General features: G+C 44.5%; 1 protein-coding gene across 1 annotated transcript in view; it reads right to left on the reverse strand.

Annotated features, from left to right (window-relative positions):
• ACSL3 (acyl-CoA synthetase long chain family member 3) overlaps window positions 1-26,914 on the reverse strand; it is a 569,394-nt gene that overhangs the window by 45,212 nt on the left and 497,268 nt on the right. Inside the window, exon 13 of the mRNA XM_086943874.1 lies at window positions 19,922-20,036. Coding sequence (XP_086800000.1) covers window positions 19,922-20,036 — 115 coding nt within the window. The remainder of the gene's footprint in view (window positions 1-19,921; window positions 20,037-26,914) is intronic.

Below are 26,914 nucleotides of genomic sequence, written 5' to 3' on the forward strand. Positions count from 1 at the left end.
AAAATAACTGACATTTAATATTTCAGCAAATACCAAAACAGCTTGACTCGAAGATGTTGAGACTTTACCCTTTTGTGATCTTGATTTCCGCTCTACCTGGAGCATGCTTATACTATTAGAAGTTACCCTCTAGTAAATTCACTGATTTGTAAATTCACACTTTCAATTCCATACAACAACTTTATCGTTTATCCAGAAAATATCAGAAAGATGTGTTATATTTATTATATGCCATTAAGTAATGTATCTCACGCCTATGCGAGTCGACATCTTTAGAAGTATGTACAGTAGCAAAGAGTACACACCAATGTCAGCACACACTGCAACATTGTTTATTTTGACCTGCAGGAAACAAAGTTGCTTTGCATCTCTGATCTACAAAGGTTGTGAACTTTGCTAGTGCTGTGCATGGCTGAGAGACTTGGTACCTCCAGACCCAATAACGGCTGGTGACCTTTCAAAGTGGTAGGGCGAGCGATGTGCCTCACCACTTCCAAAAACACTTTTTCCCATATTAAAAAAACCCTCCCTCAAAAGCCCAACTAAACAAATCCTCTACCTCCAAAATAAAACAAACTACATGCATTACACATTACATTCATTAAATAGAACTAAAGTGTACTGACCTGCGGGATGGTGTCCTCCTCAATGTCCTTTGAAGCCTGTAGAATGAAGATCCCCCTAACGAATCCTGGAACCGCTCTCATGCTGCATGAGAGCAGTGCCAGCATTGGATGGAGCGGTTTTGCCAAACGCTCCTTCAGGCCCTAGAGGCCTGTGCTTGGTCTCCATCCAGCTGTCTTTTAGCTGGGTGGAGAGCTTTAAAGTGCGCATGTTCCTTTGGCCGGCGCAAGACCGCCGGCCAAAGGGACATGAGCACATTGAAGTGTGGGGCTACCACTACTCCAGTCCTTCTGCTGTCAATCAGCAGCAAAAGACAGTCAGGACACGCCCTTCTGGCTCGGAGGCAGGCTGGCGGCTGCAGTGCGCTTTGGTTAAAAATAAAATTAAGAACCTGCAACTGTCCAGACCCGCAACTAGCTATCACGCTACCCCGGACGGGACTTCCAACGCCCGACTCCGAGACCCCATCGAGGATCGGCTGGAACCGGACTGCATCATTTTGCAGCCGCCCCCTGCCCATAGCACTCCAGGCTCTTAAACCACACCTGGCCCTCTGCCACTGTGCAAAGGCTGCCAAAATCCGTTCAAGGAACGCTCTCCAGACGTTCTGCCTCGCCGCCCACCACCTCACAGAAGCCTCATTAGTCTCTCTGTGCACATGTTAAGGTGTATTACACCACTTCCAAGGGTTCGCACATAGAAGCCGTCGGTTCCCCACTTATCGGCGATCAGGCTTCCAAAATCACTCAGGCAATAGTATTAATAATAGTCCTGAAGATGATCCCAGTTAATAATTGGCGATAGGGATCGAAATGTCACGTCGACTGTTTTAACAGTACTGTATTTTTCATTTGTACAATATGTGTTGCAGTAACTGTTGGTTCGTGCTTACACAAGATTGCATTGTAAGCCACCTTTTGCTCCACTCTGTTTGGCTGTCAATTTCTTTCCCCCTGTATTGTTTTCTCTCCCCTCTTACTTGGTACAGGCTTGTGCCCAGTTTATGATCTGTGTCGTGTCTCACGCATTCGTGAATCTTCGTTTAATCTTGGAAATAAATATTCCTTTGTCCGGCTGGACATTGGAGAAAAAGAGACATAGTTCTTATTTAAGTCTGTGCTTATTACTCATAACTGCATTGAAAAGTTTAGGACCTTTGTTCTTTATAAAATAAAAAATAAATAAAAAAAAACTGTCCAGACCCTTTCATGCCTGCAAAATACAGTTAGACTAACAACCTAAAGAGGCTCTGTCTACATTTTAGAATACACAGACCCTTCATTTTTCAATCATTTCAAACCGTGATGTAGTCCCAGACACTCCGAGTTTCCAAGATAGACACTGAATGTCAAATGGTAGACCTAAAGTATACTCAGGACTTTCACAAACGTTATGCATCAGAAATGTTAATTTGAGAGAATAAACCTTTTTTCTGTTCTATTGGCTTTTTCTGCCTTAAATTAACAGGCAAAGGCTTTTTACTTTTGCATTTTCCGATAGCAAAGAGGAGGGGAACATTTTTAGAGCTGGCTTGGAGGCAGCACTAGCACTTTTGCCAGCCTAGTGTGTTCTAAACCTACAGCATGGAGCCATTAGCTTGCTTCACTGCAAATGACCGCGTTTTGCTCTTTTACACGTGCACATCCACCTAGAAAGTAGTTAATTTTCAGTGCCTGGGCTGGTAGGGTAATCGCTGGTTTTATTTCATTTTTTAAGAATAATTTTGCAAAGGGCAATTATTTTATTTACCCTTATATTTGTTTAGTGGTTATATTTTAATTACTTAATTACAACAAATGTTATTACGTTTATACTTTTAATGTCTGTTACACAAATATGCACAAAAATAAAAATAAATTGCAGGCTTTTTAAGGCCAGACCTAATGGCTATAGTTATTTATTTTTAGAACACCATATGGCTCGGTTGTCACCTCTGAACATGTGCACAATAGCCAACCACAATCAAGAAGAATGGGTAGAAAATAAGGTGTAGAGGGGATGTGATTAGAACAGATGTAGGAGAGAGGTACTGAAGGTACCAAATGAGGGAGAATATTAAATGAGGATTGGTTAACACATCAGGTAGCAGTTAAAGCATTCTTTTTTAGGTCTCGCCTGAGCCAGCACATGCGCTGAAAGACATTTGGTAAGTGGGCTTTAAAAACTGCTACAACACACTTTTGCTGGCCTCAAGCTTGCGGTTACAAGCGCAGCCGCCATCTGGCTTTCCTGTCTCGTCATGGCTCATCGCTCGCGGGCACCCTTACAGCCCGCGAGCGAGGTCACTTTCATTAGAATTGTATCGGCGTTGTTTGTTTCTGTTCTACTGGAACTTCCTGGGATGGCGGCTCCTCGCTTACACCCCGCTCTTTTTTTCGCCTTTGTCCTGCAGCTTTCATGAAACAGAGAATGATGGGACTCAACAACTTCATTCAGAAGATCGCCACCAACTCCACGATCACTTTCAGTTTCGCGGCCGCGTCACTTTAACGGCCGCGCGTGCAGCCAATGCTTGCTTAAAGTGCCACCTGCTTTCCATAAGTAGCAGGAACACGCTATCTCCTCTACAGCTGGTGATATGTTAGGTTGTCAGCTCTGAAACTTGTTCCACTCTGCATCATCGCGCCTTCTGTGCTTTCCTCCTCTTGGCTTCGTGTCAAGTGCCCCCTGAGTCCCACATGCAATGTCAGGACCCCCTCCTTGTGCTGAGTAGGCTGCATGCCTCTCCATCCCATCTACCCTTAGAGTTGGCTGCAGCATCGCTTCTCCTGGCGGTTCTTTGCTCAGCCATGGGTGCACTGTTTAAAAGTGGCATGTGCATTCCAACCCTTGGCACACCTTGACCCTGCACCCCATGGGCACCATATTGGGAACGCCCCGGGCTCATCTTACGTTGGATTCATGCCACACAATCTGGGAGCGCCGGTTGAAAGTGCCCTCTGCATCCCTAACCTAGGAGCATCATTGCCCTATTTGCCCTGCGCTCCAGACAGGAAGTGTCCCATGTGCTCCCTGCACAGAGATGCGCATTGTGCGCCCCCTGCCCAAAGATGCACCTACGCTCCCTGGGGTATCATGCCACATAGTCCGAAAGCAGTGGTTCAAAGACCCCTCAGCACCCCACACATAGGAGCAACACTCCCCTACGCGCCCTGCGCACCACACAGGAAGTGCCGCGGACGCTCCCTGCGCAGAGATGAACATACGCACCCTGGGGTTTCATGCCACATAGTCTGGAAGCGCTGGTTCAAAGAGCACTCTGTACCTCACACCTAGGAGCAACATTCCTTTATCCGCCCTGCGCACCTCGCAGGAAGTGCTCCATGGGCTCCCTGTGCAGAGATCCACATACGTACCCCAAGGTTTCATGGCACACAATCCAAGAGTGCTGATTCAAAGTGCCCTCTGCATCCCACACCTAGGAACAGCATGCCCTCTACACTCCTGGGGCACCACACCACATGCTGAAAGCACTCTGTGCCCCACCCCCATTAGCAGAGATTGGCATGCCCCTGGGATTCATCCACACAACCCGGGTGCGCTGGTTTCATTGTCCCCTCTGCATCTCAAACCTAAGTGCAAGCTGCTCCCTACACTCCCGGGGCACCATACCACCATACTGGAATTGCTCAGAGTCCCTGATATACGCATACCCCTGAAAGTCATGCCACACAACTCGGGTGGCGCTGGTTTCAATGTGCCCTCTGCATCCCACACCTAGGAACAGCATGCCCCCTCAACTCCCAGGGCACCATACAGAAAGACCCCTGTGCCCCCCCTTAGCACCCCGCCCCCATGCGCAGAGATAAGCATACCCCTGGGATTCATGTCACACAACCGAGGTGCGCTGGCTTCAATGTGCCCTCTGCAGCCCAAATCTACGAGCAAGATGCCCTCTAAACTCCAGGGGCATCATACCACCATACTAAAAACACACCCGCTGGTTTGAAGTGTCCTCTGCATCCTACACCTAGGAACATCATACCCTCTACACTCCCGGGGCACCATACTGAAGCGCCCCCTGCCCAGAGAAAGCATACCCCTCGGATTCATGCTACACAACCCGGATGCGCTGATTTCAATGTCTCCCCTGCATACCAAACCCATGAGTAAGATTCCCCCCTAGACTCTGGGGGCCTTGTGCGCTCCCTGTCCGGAGATGCGCATTCACTAGGGATTCATGGCACACAGCGCAGGAGCGCTAGTTTCAAAGTGCCCTCTGCAGCCCAAATCTCAAAGCTGCATTCCACCCAGCCCCAGGGAAATTGGCCCTGAAGTGCTCTGTGCACCTCAAGCCCAGTGGCCCGACATCTACCCCCCCCCAGGTGCAGGCCACATACACCGGGTCCACTGGTTTCACGGAGCCCCTTCACCCCAAAACTAGAAGCACCGCGCTTACTCCTCTCCCTTCCCTACTGCCTACGTAGTTGGCAAAGACTAGTAGTATGTCCTGCCTCGGGTCAAAGGCGCTAGGACTCTCCTTCGCAAAAAAGAGCTACCTCCATTTTCTGCAACCCCGCTCACGTCTGAATGCCCATTTCCCACCAACCGCACTCCTACCCAAGTGCAACGGGCCCCTCCCCCGCTTCTCTGAACTCTGTCACTTCCACTTTCTACAGTCAGGGGTTACAAAATTGCCTCCTAGTGCCCCGAACCTCACCCACATACCCTATCCAGGGAGTCCTGCTCATGCCCCTTCCCCCACATTATTGAGGGGCGACGTTTTTGTTTCCGATGTCGGCGCTCTATTTATTAAAATCGATCGAGCTGTTTTAGGCAGTTCCAGAATTCCAGCACAGCAACTAAAGCGCCTCTCGTAGGCTGTAGCGCAGAGCTACTTCAAAGGCTAAAAAATGTTGCATGCACTTTACAGACAGCATGCACCTATGTGACGCCAATGCATGTGTTAACAAGCATTAGCATAGCCAATAGGTCTTGCTTTTGGGACTTTAGAAGTATTTAGTTATGGAGCACAATATCCTTGGTGCAACAACATCAACTGTTGCATGGCTAAGCACTTATAAGGTCCCAAAGGCGAGACCTATTGGCTATGCCAATGCTTGTTTCCTATTCTTATCGAATTACAGCAAGGTGGGGATGCTTGGAAGGCCCGGGTGAAATTTTCCAAAGTCTTGCACCTTGTTAGTAGAACTCCTATCTTTCATTCACTTCCGTTTGATGGATGGAATTTTTACTTGGGCGTGGGTGTGTGTGTGTCTGAGTGTGTGGGGGGTGTTTGAGTTATTTGGATGTCAGTTCTTGCGCTGGTTAAGTAGGTGTACGATGCACGTCATTTATATTATGCTTAACTTATTCATATGACTTGCATGCTAATTCTCTTATAGATGTGGAACCTTTGTAGTTCTTTAAGAGGTGGTGCTCTTTTTAGTTCTAAACAAAGTTTGTTAATTTCTCTTTTCTGCATTTCTGAGGAGATTACATTATAGTAAACCAACCACTGGGATTCAACCTCTCCATGGCATCATCCATGACTCACTACAAAATAAAAAGAAAGGAAGGCTGTTTAGGGAGACCAGCAATGCGTAGAATGATTGTTTAACAGATCCTTATCTGCTTAATAATTCAATTTAGTTGCTTTCATCTGATGTTTTCAGCTGTTGATATGGGTTCCTCTCCATCTATTGCCTTTTTCAGAGGAAAAAAGGGAACTCCTGCTGCATCCTGTTCTTTGTACATTTACTTATAGAGGATCAATTGCTTAATTTTTTTAATAATATTAACTTTGTTGCATTTAAATTTGTACACATGCTAGTAGTTTGCGATGGACATATGGTGCAGAATTTTAATTTGCGAGCCACATTGTATCAAGCAATGTCCCCTGGGCCGAACCGCACAGCATAAGCGATTTGTCACTTTCCTAAGGTAGGATGCAGTCCTCGCACTCCCCATCCTGTTGGCCCCCATCTTCCCTTTGTCCTTCCTCAAGCTTGCCCTCTTCTTCCAAGACTGACAACTGATCCAACTCAGACGAGTCCAGTCCTTCCAAGTCCCGCGGTTTTTGAAAGATGACAGGCCTCAATAGTCCCAGCAAGAGAATAGTCAATGAGACATTTAATAGCAGATGTCAGTTTATATAAGAATCTACCTTCTTTCCAAAGAGAATAGGAGGATGGACTCTAGGTAGTTCCCTCAGCACTTATCCAACTCGGCTTAGACAAAGGGAGTAGGGGATCCTCTTTAACAGACGTGCACATTATACACTCATATCATCAATAGCAGATAAGGAAGGCAATTGGCTTTTATTCAAGGCCAGGTGGGTTTTCTGAGAACCATGATCAGAAATTACTCTCTCTAGAACAGAACCCTCCGATACTAGGAGTCCAGAATTTAAATCGGCACTTCCAACTAGATAGGTCAAGATAAAGTGGTGGGAAAACCACAGTCTTATCCAAATTGGGTCTGGAGTGGATCTCAAACATAGGGCTGTTATACTTCTGGAGAGAGAGACTCACGAGCCAGGTACAGTTACCACTTTTCAGCTGCTCATAAATCTTACTCGACAATAGTCATGATTCTCATAGACCAATCACTTAATTCTGCTATGTAAGTGGTGGAACATAGAATCATTACAATAACTTATTGTTGCCCAGTAATATGCAAAATGCAATTGGTGGAGAGTTCTAAAAAGAGACTCTTCCTGGGTACTCGATCAATTACTAGACATTCTTTGGCCAAACAAAATATAGTTTTACATAATAAGGAAATCTTATAGTTTAACCCCTTGGGCGCAGGCACGTTTCTGCGCCTGTGCGGGCGATTTAGAGAGTGGGCGAGTTCATGACGGCCCCCAGCCATCATCAGCACACGCCCACCGTGATGCATGACGGCCGGGGGCCGTCAACAGCATGGAAGGGGTTAAGGAAACCAGCGACTACTCCCCACAAATGGTGTGCGACTAGCTAAAAGGAGGTCCAGAGGAACTTGCTCTACAGGAGCAGCAAGGCTTAGAAATATAAGCAGCATTAACCTGTTTACCGCGGCGGACATTTCGATGCGGGCGTTCTACTGAGGGGGCGGGGCTGCATCGGCCAACGGTTGTGCGCAGCACCCTGACGATAGTGCTCGCTGACGCGAGCACAGAAGCGGTTAAAACAATCACTAGCATGCAACTAAAAGACCTAGAACTTCAACAGAAGAACATACTGCCACAGGAAATATGACACAAAGTACTAGAAACACATGACCAACAAAGGCAGGACGACAAAAATGCGGCAGAATGTACTAGATCAAGCATCCAACAATGCTGTTATGAAGGGGGTAATAGGGCAGGAAGAATATTAGCAGCCAAGTTGAAATGTGAAAAAAAGCTCAGACATTCATCATAGACAGCGGATGAAACCAGAGTACTCAGGAACAATGTAAAGTTTTAGAGCATTCTACAAAGATCTATATATCAAGAGAGCCAGATAACCACATTTCTAAAAAAAAAAAAAAAGTTTACATCTCAAAACACTCATTCAAATCTTACATGAACAAGTCCACGCACTAGAACAACCAAGTACTGCCCTGGATACCGATGGCTTCCCTTCCACATTTTATCAAGGGGACTGATCAACTCTGCTATCTATTCTCCCATGGGTGCTTAGTTCAATAGCCTACAAAGAAGCAGCATCTCACCCCATGGTCAAAGCGGGAATCTCAGTTAAACCCAGTAAAAATTCTAAAGAATGTGGCTTTTATTATTGTATCTTAGGGCTACAGATGGACGCTAAAACATTCACCAAAATCTTGGCAACAAGACTGGACACTCATGCCACAGTTGATACACCCAGATCAATCAGGATTTAAACTTTACAGACAGGTCGGCAGGAACGGATAAAAGGTACAACATTTGACTGAAATAACAAAAAGAGAAAGGTGACCTTTTAATATCTTTTGATGCCAAAAAGGTCTTTGATAGAATTAACTGGGTATTCATTACACCCCAGGAGTACAGGCGGAGAGGAAGGAGTTTGTGCTGGTGAAAAAACTGTTGCGAGAGGCCTCCGTACCGTACGCCATGTTTTACCCAGCCAAGCTAAAGATTACACACGAGGAACAGGCGCACTTCTTTACTGCTGCAAAATCAGCGCTGCGATTTACAAAACATATCTGCAAGGGTAGAAAGACGGCTCATTTAAATGACAAGACTCTCGAAGACTCTGGTCTGAACGATGCAGACTAAGTGGATAGAGATTGGTAATGATCGAGCTGCCATAGTGCGCTGAAAGGAGGGACATAAGGAAGCATGATGGATACGGTACAGGCACTACTGCCTGCCCAGAGTGGGGATCGGATGACTCACAATTTCACTGTCGACATAAACTGTTGTATTGATTGATATATAACGTTAGCCCCTATACTCAAGGCCTGACTGGAAAAGGCGGGGGAGGGGGGGGGGGCATATTGGTTGAAGGTCGGCAACCACACTACGGTGTGGATGTTCGCTGCTGGCCCACTTCTGCTAGCGGGAGATCCCAGATTGGAGGTTTGCATGGAGTTGCTTGACTTTTGTTGGGAGGGTGAGGGGAGCATATCTCGACCTGATTGGGAGGTTGGAGTGGGTGGAGGGTGGGAGGGACTGACAAGGGGTTCATTATATATTGTATGTTTTATGATTTATATTTTGCTTTTCCACATGAGCACCTCGACACGCACAGAAAATGGTTGGATGATTGGAGGGCTGAGCCAGCATGAGAGACACCCTGACTGGAGTTACCGATGTAGAATCAGATGTCCCCACTTAGCATGGCATGGCGGATGCATGTAGGCTGTTGACTTGGAATGTCAGAGGCTTGAATTCATCGAAAAAAGTCAGGCAGGTTTTGATGTATTTAGATAGGCATGCAATTCACATAGCACTCTTGCAGGAGACATCTCACCAAATATACAGATGGGGGAATAGCCAGTAGATGGGGGCGGCCCAGTAGATGGGGCGGGCTACAGATTATCGGCTTCGTACTCTTCATATGCCAGGGGGGTCATGATCCTGATAAAAAAAAGGGAGTGGACTTTCATCCTCTGCACACGTATGTAGATGACGAAGGTAGATGTGTGATGGTCTGTGGCAGATTGCAGGGAAGAGTGGTCACCAATGTGAATATCTATGGCCCCATTGCAGATGATGTGACCTGTGTTCAGAGAATGCGCGGGGTATTGAGTCGCCAGAGGCTCCAGTATTGCTGGGTGGTGATCTCAATACCTATTTGGATGCGGAACTGGACAAGTCCAACCCCCTGTCGCACCGTACCCCCAAGGTGGCTCAGATGTTGAGATGTGTAATGGAAGAATTTGGCAAGCTGGGTGTATGGCGGGTTAGGAACCCACAGGTGAAAGCGGGTACACAAGCGACACCAGCTCATAGTAGCTGGTCGAGATTAGATTATTGGCTAGTGGGGGAGGAGGTGATGGGCTGGGTACGGGAGATTCATCCACCGGCTCGTACATTGTCGGATCACAATCCCATCAAAGTAGAAGTGATCTTCCCCTCCACGCGACGTCCCCCGTTCATGTGGCGCTTGCGTTCTGAAGCTCTGCTAGACCCAGTATATGAGTCGACGATCAGGACCGCCATTACACAATACTTTCAACTAAACAAGGGGTCTGTTGCTGAGGCTGCCACTTTATGGGAGGCCTTTAAAGTCACCATACGGGGGGTCTGCATAAGTACAGCGGTGGGCATATTAAAAGATATATGCACACAACTGGGAAATACTGAGGCTGCGTTGTGTGAGCTGGAGCGTAAATACGAGGCAGACCCCAGTACGGATACACTGGCTGAGCTGCAGAGGTTACTCAAGGAATTTGAGGAACTGGCTGACACAGAAGTAAAATACTTGTCACGTAGGCACACAGCTCGAAGATACGGGGAAGGTGGCAGACCAGGGCGGGATTTAGCGCTTAGGATCAAAACGCGACTGGAGCAACCGAGAGTAGACAGGATTGTAGATGACCTGGGGGGTGATCATATTTTTGCAAGGGTGACATATTGGAGCAATTTCTAAGGTTTTATGCAGATCTATATAAGTCCAGCGGGAAAGTGTCGGAAGCAGAAATGGATGCATACCTGGATGATGTAGCATGTGCATGGCTGTCTGATGTTCACAGAGAGTATCTGTGCTCACCGATAGATGAACAGGATGTGAAAACCGCGATTGCAGCCTTAGCTAACGGGAAGGCGCCTGGTCCAAATGGACTGACGGTGGAATTTTATAAAAAATATGCAGACCTTCTGGCGCCCCATCTCCTTGAAATGTATGCCGAGGCTCATGAGTCTGGGGAATTGCCCCCCTCATTGCGGGAGGCGATGGTGATAATATTGCACAAAAAAGATAAACCGACGGACAGGTGCGATTCATATCGCCCACTATCTTTGCTCAATGTAGATACTAAAATTCTGGCTAAGATCCTGGCGACTCGCCTGCAGCCACTGATGCAGAAACTGGTTCTGCCTGATCAATCAGGTTTCAAACCTGAGCGATCTACATCATATAATTTGCGTACGGTCTTCTCCATGTTCCATGTTCTGGAGCCAGAATTGCGGGCGGCGGCCGTGTTTTTGGACGTGGCCAAGGCATTTGACTCAGTCGAATGGCATTACCTTCACTATATATTGCGTCGTATGGGATTTCCACCCTATTTCTGCAGTGGATTGTGGTGCTGTACTCCAAACCGAGTGCGAGGGTGCTGATAAGAGGTCTCACGTCTGACCCTTTTCCTATTACAAGGGGCATGCGGGTAGGGGTGTCCCCTATCACCGTTAATTTTTGCTCTGATATTAAAACCTCTGGCGTGTGTGATCAGACAGAGGCATCGTGAGGCAGCACTTAACTTTAACCATCGCCCGGTGGGTATATCACTTTATGCAGATGACATGGTTCTCTTAGTTTGGGAACCGACCACATACTTAGCACAACTGCTTAGAGAATATGTCAGGTTTGGCCATCTGTCAGGGCTGATTATAAACTGGGACAAGTCTTATGTAATACCATTGACCACCTTGACTACCTGTCCAGACTTAGAGTTTCCGTTTATATGGACCGCAGATCCGGTAAATGCTTAGGAGTCTGGATACACAGAGACCCGCAGATTGTCATTAGGAAGAACTATGGCAGGGCCTTCACGGTGCTGGAGACGCAAGTAGATAATTGGATAACGTCGCCATTGTTATTGGCAGATCGCATTGCCTTGATAAAGATGGTGGTGCTGCCACAATTCCTTTATTTATTTCTTAACATTCCCATAGTGCTTACACAGCAGTTTTTTTAAGATGCTAAGAGGTCAGCTGATTCGGTTGGCGTGGGGAGGTAAACATGCTCGAGTACAGTGGACGATTCTGACTAAGGGGTACGAGAGATGCGGATTGGAGGCCCCAGATTTTTATGTGTACTATTTAAGTGCACAAGCTCAATATTTGTATCATTGGTACAGGGCGTACGCCTTCACGCCACATGTTGCGGTGGAAGAGGGAGACGCGGCCCAGGTCCCGCTGCACAGCGTGATCACGCATCGCCGGCGTGGTACTTAGAGGGCGGAAATCAACTCAGTGGATGCTACCATATCTGCCTGGTGGAACATTGGACGATTGCCACAAAAACTGCCACTCTATGCACCAGCGTTATACCTGGAGTATCATGCTGAGTTGTCCGTAACACAGGAAAAGCCTTCACGCCGATTGTTAACTGAGGCGGGACTCAGAACTATGGCAGATGTTTATATGAATGGCTCAGTTTTGGCGGAAGAAAATCTGACTTACATCAACAACCAGACGTTGTGGTTTCGTTTTGCGGTAAATAGGCTGCGGCATGCACTCAGGGTGCACTACCCCACATACCCACAGGAACCACCCGCACTGGCCTCATTACAATACACACTCACTGCCCCCAGCAATAGAGGTTTAGTTTCAAAACTATACAAAATGATAAAGCTTGAAAATGCGGAGGGCCAGGATCGTAGCTGGGAGAGGTGGTCTGCTTGTTTGCCTGAACGCATTGCGGAGATGGACTGGAAATACATATGTGGTCTAACGGGAACGCCGTGTATGAATGGCAACTGGAGGGTTTTTCATTTTAAATACATACATCAGGTATACTATACTCCACTGAGATTCCAGGGGTACGGACTGCGTGCATCTGCGGAGTGTAAGTGCTGTGGCCGTGACAATGCGGATTTTATGCATCTGGCCTGGGACTGTCAAGCGATATGGGAATTCTGGGAAAAAGTGGTGATCTGTCTGAACGAAATGGTGAATGTGGGGCTGCGCTGTGAGCCACTTGCCTGCTTGCTGTGCTGTGTGCCACACATCAAAGGAGTAACCAACAAGTTTGTGCACCTCGGAGGGTGGCCATGACATGGGGTGGCAGGAACAGGCCGAGAGTGGGATTGTGGATCAAAGACCTGGTATACTGCAGAGACAATTTGGCGGCCTATGCTGAGGAACTGCCTGAGATTTCGAGGCCCAGAGACATTTGGGAACCGTTAAGAACGTATCTGCTCAAACAAGAAGAAACTCCAGCTATTTAATTGTGTGTGAGAGGGGTGTACCTACTCAGTATGCGTGGTTCAGCCTACAGGTATGATGGACTTGCAGTATTAGATGAAGTGCGTGGAAGTTGATTTGGACAGCTTATCTTTATTTATCTTTATTTTTTCCTGTTGTTTTTCCTTTTGGGTTTGAGGGGTCCTCCCTGATTTTGTGGGGGAATATGCTATCATTGTTGGAACTCATTTCTGCCTTGTTATGATGTCTAGAATATGAGATACAAAGTACACATGCTTTTAGATATTAGACAATGTGGACATACACTTTGTACATATGGCAATGGAACGTAGTGATCATGTAACTGCCCTTTATATTTTTCAATAAAAGTAAAAAAAAAAAAAAAAAAAAAAACATTAAAAAATAATTAACTGGGTATTTCTCTAGGCAGCTCTTGATAATAGAGGGGTTGAGCCGAGAGTTAGATCGATGGCAGTGGCAGGCTACTCATGTGCATTAGAGTAAACAACAGGTCTACCAAAACAATTAAGATGAGGGACCATACAGGGGTGCAGCTATTCTCCCTATTGTTTGCCTATATAGCTGGAACCTCTAGCCCAAATGATTTGTTGAGAAAGATGTACTGAAGGGGTAAAGCTCGTCCTTAAAACATTTTAGATTTCCCTAGTTTTTTACCACATTTTAATATGGTCAACTTACCCTAAAGAATCAATGCAATTGCTACTTAACATTCTGCAGGTATTTGGTAAGGTTTCAGGCTCTAAGATTAACCTACCCACATCAGGGATACTACTGATAAACCTTCCACTAGAGACTGTCAGCTGGCTGCAAGCACATTACAAATGTAAACAAAGCAATCGTACTATAAAATATTCAAGAGTCCAGTTGGCTGCAACAATAATCAAGCATTACAGAGCCAAATGAGATAGAAGCAGCCACTCAGTGAAGGCATAGACTGGCCTTCTTGAGGCTCCGTCATATTGCCAATGCAAAAATGAGTCTACTGCCCAGACTCCTTGGTTCTTTTCAGAGCTTAATCATAACTATCCCCACACAATTTTTCACACAGCTTCAAAGTATTTGCACTAACTATATAGGTGCAGAGGATGATGCAAGGATCCTAATAGAAATTGATTTTCACCTCAGAAACAGTGGTGACTAGGTATACCAAATACCATATGGTATTATAGGGCAGCACACCTCCGAAACCACTTGGAAATATTAAGAGTAGAAACCGAAAGATAATGGCGCTACACTATTCATCATACAATGGTGAGAAAACCGGTTTGGGAAGTAGCATGGCTCAACTAACCTGTCCCTTCCTCCGATCAAGAAAGCAAACATCAGCGTTTGGGATCAGGTGGCCGTAGGATCGGTCTCACATCCTAACCAGCACCATTTATTCCTATATGAGGAATCCGGCCTTTTCCCCGGGGTTAAACAGAGAAGCAAATGGAATTGGAATTGGAAATGGATTTGTAGAGAGCATAGCTACCAGAGGGCGTCCCAGCGCTGGACTCATGGAATTAGCTCAGGGGCAGAGGGGACCTACGGGAACATCCATGTTTTCAGGAGCTTACGGAATTTTAGTAGGTCGGTTTCCATGCGAATATCGAGAGGAAGGGAATTCCAGAGTTTGGAGGCATTGAATGAGAATGAGCGTCCTCCTGACCGCGCCTTCTTGATTTTGGGGACGTTTGCTAGCGAGAGGTGGTCGGATTTTAGATTCCTGTTGGCTTTATATGGCTTGACCAGGGATTGCAGGATTGGGGGTCCCTTGCCTTGTAGAATTTTATGTGTGATACAGAGAGTTTTGAAGTTGATTCTCTCCTGTATTGGGAGCCAATGTAGGGAACTTAAGGCAGGCTTAACGGAAGATCTTTTTTTGTGCCTGTGAGCAGCCTAGCCGCTGAATTCTGGACCAGTTGAAGTTTGTTTATGACTGATTTTGGGGCGCCAAGGTAAAGGGCGTTTCCGTAATCCAGTCTGGACAAAATGAGGCCTTGCATGAGCAGTTTTTCTAGACTGGGGAGGTAAGAGTGGGAGGATTTTGTGTGTGGTACGTAGGAGGCCAAAGCATGTCCCCGCGGTTTTCCTAGCTTGTGTTTGAAAATTGAGGTCCTGATCGAGCCAGACACCCAGTTTTATTTCTTTTTTTGGGGCGGGAACTGGTCCCATGCATGGAGGCCACAAAAGATTGGTGATAGGTTTGGATTGGTTGCCTAGCACTAAGATCTCAGATTTATCTCCGTTTAGTTTGAGGAGAGATTTGCTCATCCAACTAGAGATTTCCGTAAAGCAGGAGCTTAGGTTTTCCTGGCAGTGATCTGTCTAGGTTAGAGCGACCACTAGTTGGGTGTCATCCGCGTATGTAACCAGCTTGATGCCAAATGGGGCTACAATATTCTCCAAAGGGGACATGTACACATTGAAAAGTGTAGGGCTTAGGGATGACCCCTGAGGAACCCTGCATTGAAGTGCGACAGCTCTGGAGCGGATGTTACCTTCGGCAACCTGAAAGGTTCTGTGTTCTAGAAAAGATTTGAGCCAGGATAGGGCTGACCCTGTAACTCCCATTCTGTTTAGACGGTGGACAAGGATAGAATGGTCCCCCGTGTCGAAGGCGGCACTAAGGTCCAGAAGGATCACTGCTGCAGATCCACCTGCATCCAGGATCATTCGTGCCTCTTCGACCACTGCCAGTAGTGCGGTGTCTATGCCCTGGCGGAAACCTGTATGCAAGCAGTGCAGAAGTCTGTTGGATTCTAAAAATGTGGAAAGCTGTTGGTTAACAAATTTCTCCGCCACCTTGCTGATTCCAGGCAGTAATGAGATGGGTCAGTAGTTGCCAAGCTCTAGGGGGTCCAGATGGGATTTCTTTAATAGAGCTCTAACTGTAGCCCTTTTCCAGTTTGGGGGTACAATGCCAAGTTGTAGGGAGGTGTTAATTAGGTTGGTGATGGGGGGAGTGATGATCGGTGTCACGAGTTTAATAATATTGAAGGGTGCTGAACCACTTTTGATTGAGTTTAGGAGCTGGGAAAGCGTTTCCGTTGTCAGGGGGGAGAAGGATTCCAGGAAGGGGCGTTAATAGTGGGAGCTGGGGGGAGGGGGTCAGAGGGGTGGTCGGGAACGGGGAGTGTTTTTAGAATGTTAAGAATTTTAGTAGAAAAAAACTCTGCTAGGTCTGTGCATCTGCGACCCGAGGTGCATTGCAGGAAACATGTAATAAGTTGGGCAACATGTTCCTCAAAGTAAATATTAAAACATCTGAAGAGATGCAGAAGCAAGTTGAAGTACAGGAATCCGGAACATCCCTGGGCCTTAAACCCGGAGGTAAAAGCAGCAGATGCACAACCATTTACCTGATTTAAGAAACTGCATAAAAAGACTGCAGATCAAAAACACCCGATTTCCAGAGTATATATGCTACTCCAAGAGGCAGTAACAATGGAAAAAAAACTTTCAGTCTTCATGGAAAGAGGAGCTGGGTAAGAGTTTTAGAGAACATCAGTGGAACATAATTATGAGAAACTCGAGGAAAGGGATAACTCATGCACAAGGAGAGTATTAAGCTTTTATATAGAGGCACCTCTTGATAGGTGACATGATAGTAACCTAGAAACCATCTGAGGTGGAGGTAAATTTAGAGGACGCACTGGCAGTTGTAGGGGTTCCTCAAAAATGAATAATGGGCCTCAGAGGACCAACAGGAAGTGGTGCTAGATCTGATGAGAACGTGAGACGTGAAGGAACTTATTGAGGGCATCTTTGAAGGTGATTCCTCTGATCTCTATTTTGGTATTGCAGAGAGACTGGACCTCGAGAATCTTGAAGTTAAATAGGGTGATGTTGAATGGTGTTGAGGAAATCCATATCAAAGGGAATGCAAATATGCAGTACAGTATTTAGAATAATTAGACAGCAAAGGTGACAGTCATCTTCGATCTCTGTGACATCAATTGTTATGGAAAGCATGGCGACATTGTGCATGCTCTATCCGACGTCAAAGAACAGTGCGTCACCCTGATCCAATCGTTTTTCAACAGCGAGGGAGTGCAAGTAGCAATAATATAGAAGACTAAGAATGTCTTCAAAAGAGTCTATGTGAAGGCCTTAGCACCAAGTCAGGTTTAGGCAGTGTGGGGGCTAAATCGGAACAGCCACCTTTGCATGTCCTTCAGGTGGTATCTGGTGTTAAGAAAAGTGACATCCCTGTACAGATGCACCAATTCCAGGTCACTTAAATACAACGTGTGTGTGTGCGGGAGGAAGGGGGGGGGGGTGTTCAGCAAATCTCAGGTTCCAATCTAGGCTGAGCCCAAGCACCTATCAATTCATTGATAATATGGGAACTATTTAGCAACGCAGGATAACAATAAACCAAATTGAACTATAAAAAGGATCAACTAATGGGCACTGTTATAAGAAAAGTCAGTAGCAAACATTGCATTATCTTCGACTACACTTCAAGTTTAGTTTATTTGATTCAGTTCTCTTGCGAGAACACCACATTTTTAGCAATAAAATTACAATTTTGGTTTTAAAATTATCTATCTAATACAATTTTAAAAATGATTTTAAAAAGTTATACACTTTGATACACACAAATTCATTGGGTGGAGCATTGCAAAGGGTAATCAAATTCTGAACAGAATGTATATTACATTTGATTTTGATCGGTGTTATGTATCTGTTCCTGGCAGCAACAATAGACGGATTTAGACAGGCAAAGAGAACATGTTCGAGATCTTGCACCCCATTTTTACATAAGTCACAGAGGTTAGACCCTCCTCCTTTTGGTAACCATTTAATTGTGTATGATTTCAGGGGTAATATCCCAAGTCGTAGTAGAATAATACTTCACCTGACTCCATGATTTAGATAAAAAAAATATATTGTTGCGTTTTTTTTTAAAACGATTGTATCCGCGTACTGTTTGTACGTTAAGAGGACAGAGCAATATTGCCTGTCGAGGGTCATGCTTAACCTGGGGGTAAGATGCTTTAGGCATAGTTTCAGTTGGGCTGGTGACCAAGATTTTAGCATATCCAAAGTCACAGATGATAATTAGAAAGCTCTGCATAAGTTTTTGAAAAACACATACTTCGGAGAGTCTGGGTCAAGTGTTTCAGTTTTTAACAGAGCTCGTAAAGTTCCTTGATCAGCATGGACCAGGTTATATGCCCATCTAATTATATTCGTAATCCCTCTGGAAGAAGAGCTGACTAATGATAGTTCAAGCCGGAGAGCTTGAACCGGCACAGCTTGCGGCATCCTGGTTAGTTTCCGCAGGATTTTCCCTTCTTTGATATCAATTTGTTTCCATTCATTGATTGGAATATGTTCTATTGCATATGATAGAACGGCTGGGATTTTAGAGCTATAGACCTGTAACAAAGAAGAGAGATTTCTTTGACCGGTGGAAGTATATAATCTTTGGAGGGCTCCTATGTGGACGTCTGCTTTTCGACCCATTTTTTGCAAGTGAGGCAGGTTGTGCAGGGACTGGGTGAAAATTCTCCTGAGATATATATATTCTTTTACAATTTCCAATGGGTTTCCCCCTAGTGTCCAGTTATATTTGACATGATTCTTCTTTCCTGTGAACGGTACTATTTTTGTTTTGGTGACATTTGGGATTAAATTATTTTCTCCAGTATATTTAGTAAGTGCCAACAGATTTCTTTGGAGCCCAAATGGGGTCAGGTCTAGAATCACTACATCATCTGCGTACATCAAACAATGGATTTTAAAATTTGCAATCTTAGGTGGAAAATTATTTACCCGATTAAGGTTTTCCGGTAGGTCGCTCAAATATAAGGGAGCTAATAGGCATCCTTGACGCAGACCATTTAAAGTTGGTATTGGACTTGTAAGGCCCTTCTCTCTCCCCATTTGGACTTGGCACCATGTCCTGGAGAGCAGTGAGATTATTAGGTGAAGAAGATTTTGAGGGATTCCCATTTGCTGCAGTTTTTTCCAAAGTATGTCTCGGTCAACCCTTTTAAATGCGGTCGTAAAATCTACGAAGGCTGCATACACTGCATGCGACTTTCTGATCACGTATTTTGCTAGTAGTGTTTGGAGTACTGCAGTGTTATCTGTCACCGAATGTTTGGATCTAAACCCGGCTTGGTTAAGTGGAATAGAGCCGGTAGAGAAGGCCCACTCTTTTAGATGGTCTAGAAGAGCAGCGGCAAAAATCTTCCCGGTTGCGTCCAGAAGAGCAATCTGGCGGTAATTGCTTGGGAGCAGCCTGGAGCCTTTCTTGTGTATTGGAATAACAATGCTTCCTTTCCAGGACATTGGGGTTTTTCCTGTTCTATATATGTATTTAAAGAGGCATGCTAAAATCTGACTCCATTCCTTTGGGTTATTTTTTAGGACCGTAATTGGAATTTGGTCTGGACCCATTGCAGGCGATGGTCTTGCCTTTTTTATGTAGTATTCTATTTGAGATGGTACTGGAGCCACGATGTGTAAGCTTCGACTACACAAAACCATGAATTGATATGTCAGGATTAGAAACTGTAACCTACAAGCCACTGGCTATGTGCTCATCGCATTGATCCATTTTACGGGCAGATAATGAACATGTATAAGACCAGAGATCTAACTAAGTAATCTTTTACGACTTGGTAGGATGAGAAGGCATGTGATTGCTGTGTTAAGTCTCACATATACATGACTAATTTCAATGAAATATTTTTTAGTAGTATTTTGACTATAATGTTTGGGGGCAAAGTTAATTTACACAATTCCTGTGTAATCATGTGAACTCGTAAGCTTGTTTACCTGTTTGCATACGCACAGATGTTATCTACAAACGGAAGATTCTTCAAAGCAGCCTCCACCTTGCCAAGAGACACATATTCTCCAGCCTGAAGTTTCACCAAGTCTTTTTTACGGTCTATTAAAAAATAGAACAATTAAATTCAGTTTGAGCAGTAAAACATTTAAAAACATGCAGAACAGCAATTGTAAAATACATCGTAAATTAATGACATCTACTAAATGTTAACCTGTACAAAGTCATAGGCAGAAAATATTACATAATATGTCTGAATGGTTAGTGCAAAGAAAAAGAGTTCTAGGTATTATCGTAATTAACTGTGCTTTGTAAATTTGAAGAGGTAAGTATTTTAGTGAATCACATAACTAGTTGAAGAGTTATTGCTTAGAACCGTATATTATAGATGGTACCTTACGAAAACGTTTCATTGTATTGCAAATATTTCATACGCAAATGGCTAAAATGAAAAAGAAATATACGTTGAAGAAATAATGCATGATGAAATGTGTATAGTTTTGCTTGTGGAATTTATCTTTACTGGAATATCAGTGATATAGCATGTCAAAAGCGCTGCTGAAAATCTGCATACCATTAATAGTAACTTTTCAGTGCGGCCAGACCTTCAGTTAACGTTTGGAAGATTAAGTGAAATTCCCTCTCCAAATATTAGCAAGTAAATTACTTTTTTAGGAAGAAAAACTATTTCCATGATTCACGTTTAAGGAATTAACAATGCATGCCAAAAAGGCCAGTTTATGAAACTGCGGAGGATCAATCGCTGGATGTAATATTTAAAAAAACACTGCAATTTGGAAACATTGTTAATTTTTTGGTTCCAAGTTTTACAGTCAACAACTAAACCACTGCTTTAGGAATGTTGCATCGAATGGCCATATTTAGGAGACAAGAAGATGCATGAGGGGGTCTTCCTCTTTGAATTGGTCCTACATGGCTATGGAAAGGAAGAGAAGATGAAATCTAGATCTTCAGTGTAAAAAACAAGTTACTTACCTATGTTATCGTTCTTCCCGGTGGATATTCTGACTGCAGATTCCTCACCTTAGAATATCTGCAGGCACTCACTATATCCAGAGATTGTTTCAAAGTGGTGCTCCCATGCACAACTAGGTGTCATTATGCAAATCCGCATGGACTACATAACATCCCGATGTAACAGAGTGCAGCCGCATATAAGAGCTATCCCCTGCATGCAGACTTAATTTTTTCATCTTTACTCTTTCTGCAAACTCCGATACACAGCATGAACAATTGTTGGTTATAGTGTGCTAAATATTAACTCATGACCTTTCAAAATGTAAAAAAATAAATAAAATACTTCGCACAACGGGGAGGCCGCAGGTTAGTGAGGAGTCCGCCATTACAGTTACCTGCAGAAAGAGCATTACCAAAGGTAAGTAACTTGCTCGTCTGATGGATACTTCCAACTACAGATTCCTCATCTTAGAACATACCAAAGCATTATATCACTATGAAGGAGACTGGCTTCAACGCCAAGAGATGCCATGGGCAGCTATGCATTGGTTCGAAGATCTACACATGAGAAATGTCTAGACTAAATTAAAGTCCCATTATGGCATCATAAACGGCTTGGCAGGAAACCTACGTCAAACCTTTAACAAACCTCATCACGACTGGTGATTTGAAAAAGGATGGTTGGTCCTATAAACATAGAAAGGCCGAAATGACCCACAAATAACCTTTGATAGTGCCCCCAGCAAGTTCTAGCTGGGCTAATGACCAAACAAACCAAAGGCTATCTGACAGCTTTGCCAGGAAAAGGACAACACACCAGGTCACAAATATGCCCTAGCACCCACCATAAATGGAATTTATGGAAGGGCACCTCGCAGCAAGGATGAAATCCAACAATTTAAACTGCTGTTCAAGCACAGTAAATTGCCGCTGTTCAATCTGTACTTGTATGTGTAAAGATTGTGTAGATTCGGGAGGAGGACCCTGCCCTGAGCTGGAATAGGAGGTCCTCGCGAAGTTACATCCTGATTGGACAACAGAGACTCATGACCAGAAGTTCATGGTACCACACTCTCCTAGGTCAATCTGGAACCACTAGGATGACTTGGGCACGGTTGATCTTGATCTTCAGAACTCAGAGGAAGAGAGAAAGTGGGGGGAAGGCAAACATGAAGTTCCATTTTGGTTTTCAGCCAGAATGCGTATCCTAAAGAGTTAATGCAGAAACTCCAACAAGCAGAATCTTTAACACTGTATTCGACAGTGAAGAACACATATAATCAGGGCTCTACCCAACTTTGGAAGATGCCCTGCGCCACCTCGGGATGTAAATACCACTAGTGGATCTGCCGGAAGTTAGCTGCTCAGTCTGTTGGTTCTGGCATTCAGGGAGTCTGCCAGGTGGTTTGCGATAAGGAATCTACCCAGCACTCCAACGAAAAACTAGAGAAGAATAGCACCTTGACACAGGACCCAACTCTGACATTTGTTGCACAACGACATGTTAGTGATATTTTCCTTACGAACCTGCATTAGCCTCCCCTTAATAGACTGCAAGAAGATCTTCAGAGCAAGACAAATATGCAGGTCCAGCAGACTGCTGCGGCGCTGGCTCTCTGCCAGAAACTAGAGTGCTCTAATCTCCACCTCCCCAATATATCACTGAAGCATCGGTCACTTCCGTCAACTCTGGATGGTGAAGGGAGAGAGACCTGCCGCCAAGCAAACTGTGTTCGAGCAGCCACCATTGCAAATCTTGAGAAGTCTCCTCTGAGACTAGGCTGGAATTGCCAAGATTGCCATGCTCTTGTCAACAGCATCAATCCTCCTAGATTCCCTTTCCAGAGGAGCAGTTGGAAATGAGTTTGGATTCACCTTACTGGTCCAGGCCTGTACAATAAGACTTTCTGTGTGGGGTGCTTGGTGAGAAAATCTGTGTCGCCAGCTCCGGTCAGTGGTGTCTGGCCACCTGCCAATTCACCGGTAGGCAGGAACAAGGCTTAGATCAAGTGCCCTTTAAGATGTCAGTAAGAGTTTCACTGAATGAAAGCAAGGGCTCATATAAGGCAGTCACAGGCTGCAAAATTTCAGTAAGGACATTTGTCTTGACTTCAACAGAAGCCAGTTGGAGATCCAGAACATCACTGTTGATCAGATTACCGTAGTGAAAGAGGCACTCTTTTATGGGGGTCCAAAAGGCAAAATGAACCATGTATCAAGCCCACTGGCCTCCTGTAAGTCCATGTAGAAACTGTCAACCTAATATGGTGGTAAACCATACCCAACTCAACTCAACCATCATCATCTCTGAATGGTGGCAAGCTCCGTTCAGAGTTGGAACAAAAAAACCAATAAAGCCTCTGAAAACGTCTCCCCGGTAATGGAAGCATAGAATTAGACCTAGGGTGTATGGTGACTGGGTGCACTGTGATGGATTCAGAGAGCTACCTGGATCGAATCGAAGGCGGTTCAGGACCAGACATCAGAGTCAGCACCAGATTCTCCACTGGCACCGGCAGCAAAGGAGGGACCAACGAGGATTGTGGAGCTGGTGCGGAACCTGTGACTGGTTCAAGGTGTTCAGACAGCACCGAGGACGGATCTGCCAGCGGTAATCTGACTGAAGTCTCCTGTGGATCCTCCAGGCACGAAGGTGCGCTTGAAGGAGACAGGAGAGTGCCAAACATTCACAGCATTGCCTTCTTAAAGACCTTAACCCGCTGCAGCGTCATCAATGGACTGGGAAATTTGCGACCGATCAGGGTCAACTGCAGGATAAGTTCCACAACTGGAGATCAGGAGGGAGACCGAATGACACCGTTACACACATGCGTCTTCTCTTCAGGCAGAGTGTGGCAGGGTGGGGTTGAGTCCCACTTTGCCTTCTTGAATTTCTGTTTGGGGTTAGACTTCGAAGTGCTAGTAGACTTTGACTGCAAAGGTGATTTCTCATGGGAACAACCTCTGAAACAAGTGTGGGACGGAGTCCTTGACTTGGATTGGGAGCAGGACTTACGTGAAGCCTTGTACAACTTCTTGTGCTTGGTAATGTACAGCTTTACTTTAGGGTCTCGGATCACTTTTAGGTGCATAAGGGTGCAAACCAGGCATGACTTGGAATCATGCCCTGAGCACTAACACCAAAGACATACCTCAAGTGTGTCAGTGACTGAAATCTGCTTTCTGCAGTTGTGACATGTTAAGAAACCTGTCGTTTTAAGGGGGCACTTGGTTCCCTTGAAAACTAGGTTTCATTTTTTGGAAGTCATCAGAAGACCACCAAAGTTGGAGCAGATCTATGTTTAAAGGTGTGGAAAGAAAGGAACAGATGTTGGCAGGTGCTTATATGAGAGTCAAAGAAGAGCTGTACAGTGCCACCAAGTTGCGCATTGAAGCACTTCTAGAATATGTCCAGATCCAATCTAGCACCTGTTGAATATTCTAAGGGGGCGGAATCTGCAATTTGAATTATCTATCAGAAGATTGTATTATTAGTTTTTTAGTGAAATAAAATTAATTAATTCTCAAAGGAAAACAAATGCAGGCGATAGGTAAAGGGGGATAAAGTCATCCTGATCCAAGATCATTCTACTGGGGGAAACTGTACAGTATTAAACTCTTGAGCGAGCTAAGATAATGCATGGCTGAACATTTATTTAATTTTACGAAATCCTATTTATACACAATGGCAAGAAGACTATTTACATAAGTTTAGGTCAATTATATATATTTTGAAATGTGAGAATGAAGGTAGTTCTGCCATTAGCAGGGTTTGCTATAATGCAAGAATGTGGTTTAAGATTCCAGATGTAACTAAAAGAACACAGAGTTGAACAACCCTATTTTTCAGCTTTCAATCTTCCACAAACAAAACTGCAATCATTAAATGAGTTTGGATCTCTTCTCAAAAGGATGGCAATTCTAAGATACTAGAAGATGGCAGAAAGATAAGCAATAAAAGATGAAATAGCTACTTTTGATTATGCCATTCTTTTCTTACATTTTACTTAGAAATGCAATCCTGAGGAAGAACACTGATTGAAAAAATATTTAGTCAAACATCTTATTCAAATGTACATAAAAAAAATAATTCTTGTGCAGGAGGAATAATTCACCATCAGCAATTTAAGGTTGGCAGCAAATAATTGTCAATATCACTCCAGAAAGACCGAATAATTCATATCAGCTTGATGTGGGGAACTGCAGGCGACAAAAAAACATATTTTGGGAGAATAGGACTCTTTATCCAAGATGCAGATCAACAGGGGCTGATAATGTAAAAATATTTAGACAGTCTAAAAATGTATGTTCTATGGATAAAGCGCTCATATTTCTGAAAATGTACTGGATCAAATACTTGATAAAAGTCAACACGGACTCACAAAGGAAAGAATTAAGCTAATTGAGAGTGGCCCTCCTAAGTCCAAAAAATGAATGTTCACAACATCAGGGCCCAGTATTGGCTAATTCCGATCTCATTGAGCCATGAATTAAGTATAAAGATATTATGACAATAGGTCTTTCTTCCAGAACAAGTGATATTCAAGCAAGAGTAATCCAGACAAAAACAAAAGTAATTTTTAGGTATTTACTGGTAAATACTGTAACATAATTCAATACAGTTTACTGCATCTCTCCACTATACTTTACTTCTGTCCACTACTGCACATTCCTTTTCTTCATTCTCACCTTTAAGTATTAACGCTTGCACTGTAAAAGTCTAGTATGTCCTACTGTCTTTTGCCTTTATAAAGGAACTTCAACTACCTTTCATGCACCCAGTGACCATCAACACAGGGCTACTACCTCCTGTCAGTGATGGTGGCATCCACATTACATTAGATATTTGGTGACTTACTTGAGATCCTATGATTTAAAGTATTATCAGTGCCAAATAAGAGGGAAGTATACCAATGTTTATCAGGAATAAAAGTGAGATGCATGTTATCATAAGCAAATAAATAGATACTTATCGTCTGCCACAAGTGCAAGACACTATGTGAAGATTCTGTGGGCTGATTTGAAGACAAAGGGAAGCACTATGAAATCGCAAAGTTACGGGCCACTGAGAAAATGAGAACCTTGCAATGTTTGGGTGTATGAGAATATAAACGCATACAACTTAGGAGACCCCAGAATTTTCCCCTCTTGTAGAAGCTGCACAACCGATTTCAAAAGCACCATTACAAAATAGAAATGATGTTTTCTGAGGTACTTGTTTAATCGGTGGCGATAGTACATGGAGAGCCAAACTCTTGTCATAGGCTTTTTTAAAGGAAGAAGCAGGAACAGATTATTTTTCTCTTCTGACATCGGATAACAATCTTGAGCACCCTCTTGAGTTACTGGGCCAGGTTATCTTACTTCTGTCGAGACAGATGCTGGTGCACCTGTAGGGTGGTGTGTGAGGTAGTTCAGGGCTGTGGTGGCTTTTGGATAAAATTCAGCGTGTAGCCAAATTGTATAATGTCCAAGACCATTGTTGAAAAGAAAAAAAATTTGCTAACTGGCTCCCGGCAGGCTGGAGCATCGCATTAGGATGCAGCAGGTGGTTAGAAAAGTCAGGTGCTCTAGGAGTGGTCTTCTGGCTTCGTCTGCACTTCTGTGCATTGACTGTTTGGTGACAAACGGAGCGCTGAAGGTACCTGGAATATGCCTACTCAGGATATGGTTGTCTGTAGTACTGTTGAATACAATGGTACTGGCATCCTCCCCTTAATATCACATGCTGCAACCGCTTCTGTCACAGAATGGAGTTGTCTTACAAACTTGAAAGGCTTCGAATAAAGGCGCAGTGTCCATTTTGCTGCAGGGCAACCTATACACGTTTACCAGATAAAGTCTCACAATCATACGGCATGTCGAGAATGCCGGTCTGCACCCTGGTCTGCAGAAAGTGCTCCTGAACCAACGTTGGTGTCTTAACACTGCTGCTTCCACTTACTACCAAAAGTCTTCACTAGTCTTGTTCCTGCTGAGCCGATGGCCCCTTATTTTCTGTC

The sequence above is a fragment of the Lissotriton vulgaris genome, chromosome 11 (assembly GCF_964263255.1).
Source record: "Lissotriton vulgaris chromosome 11, aLisVul1.2, whole genome shotgun sequence".
Classification (NCBI taxonomy): Eukaryota; Metazoa; Chordata; class Amphibia; order Caudata; family Salamandridae; genus Lissotriton; species Lissotriton vulgaris.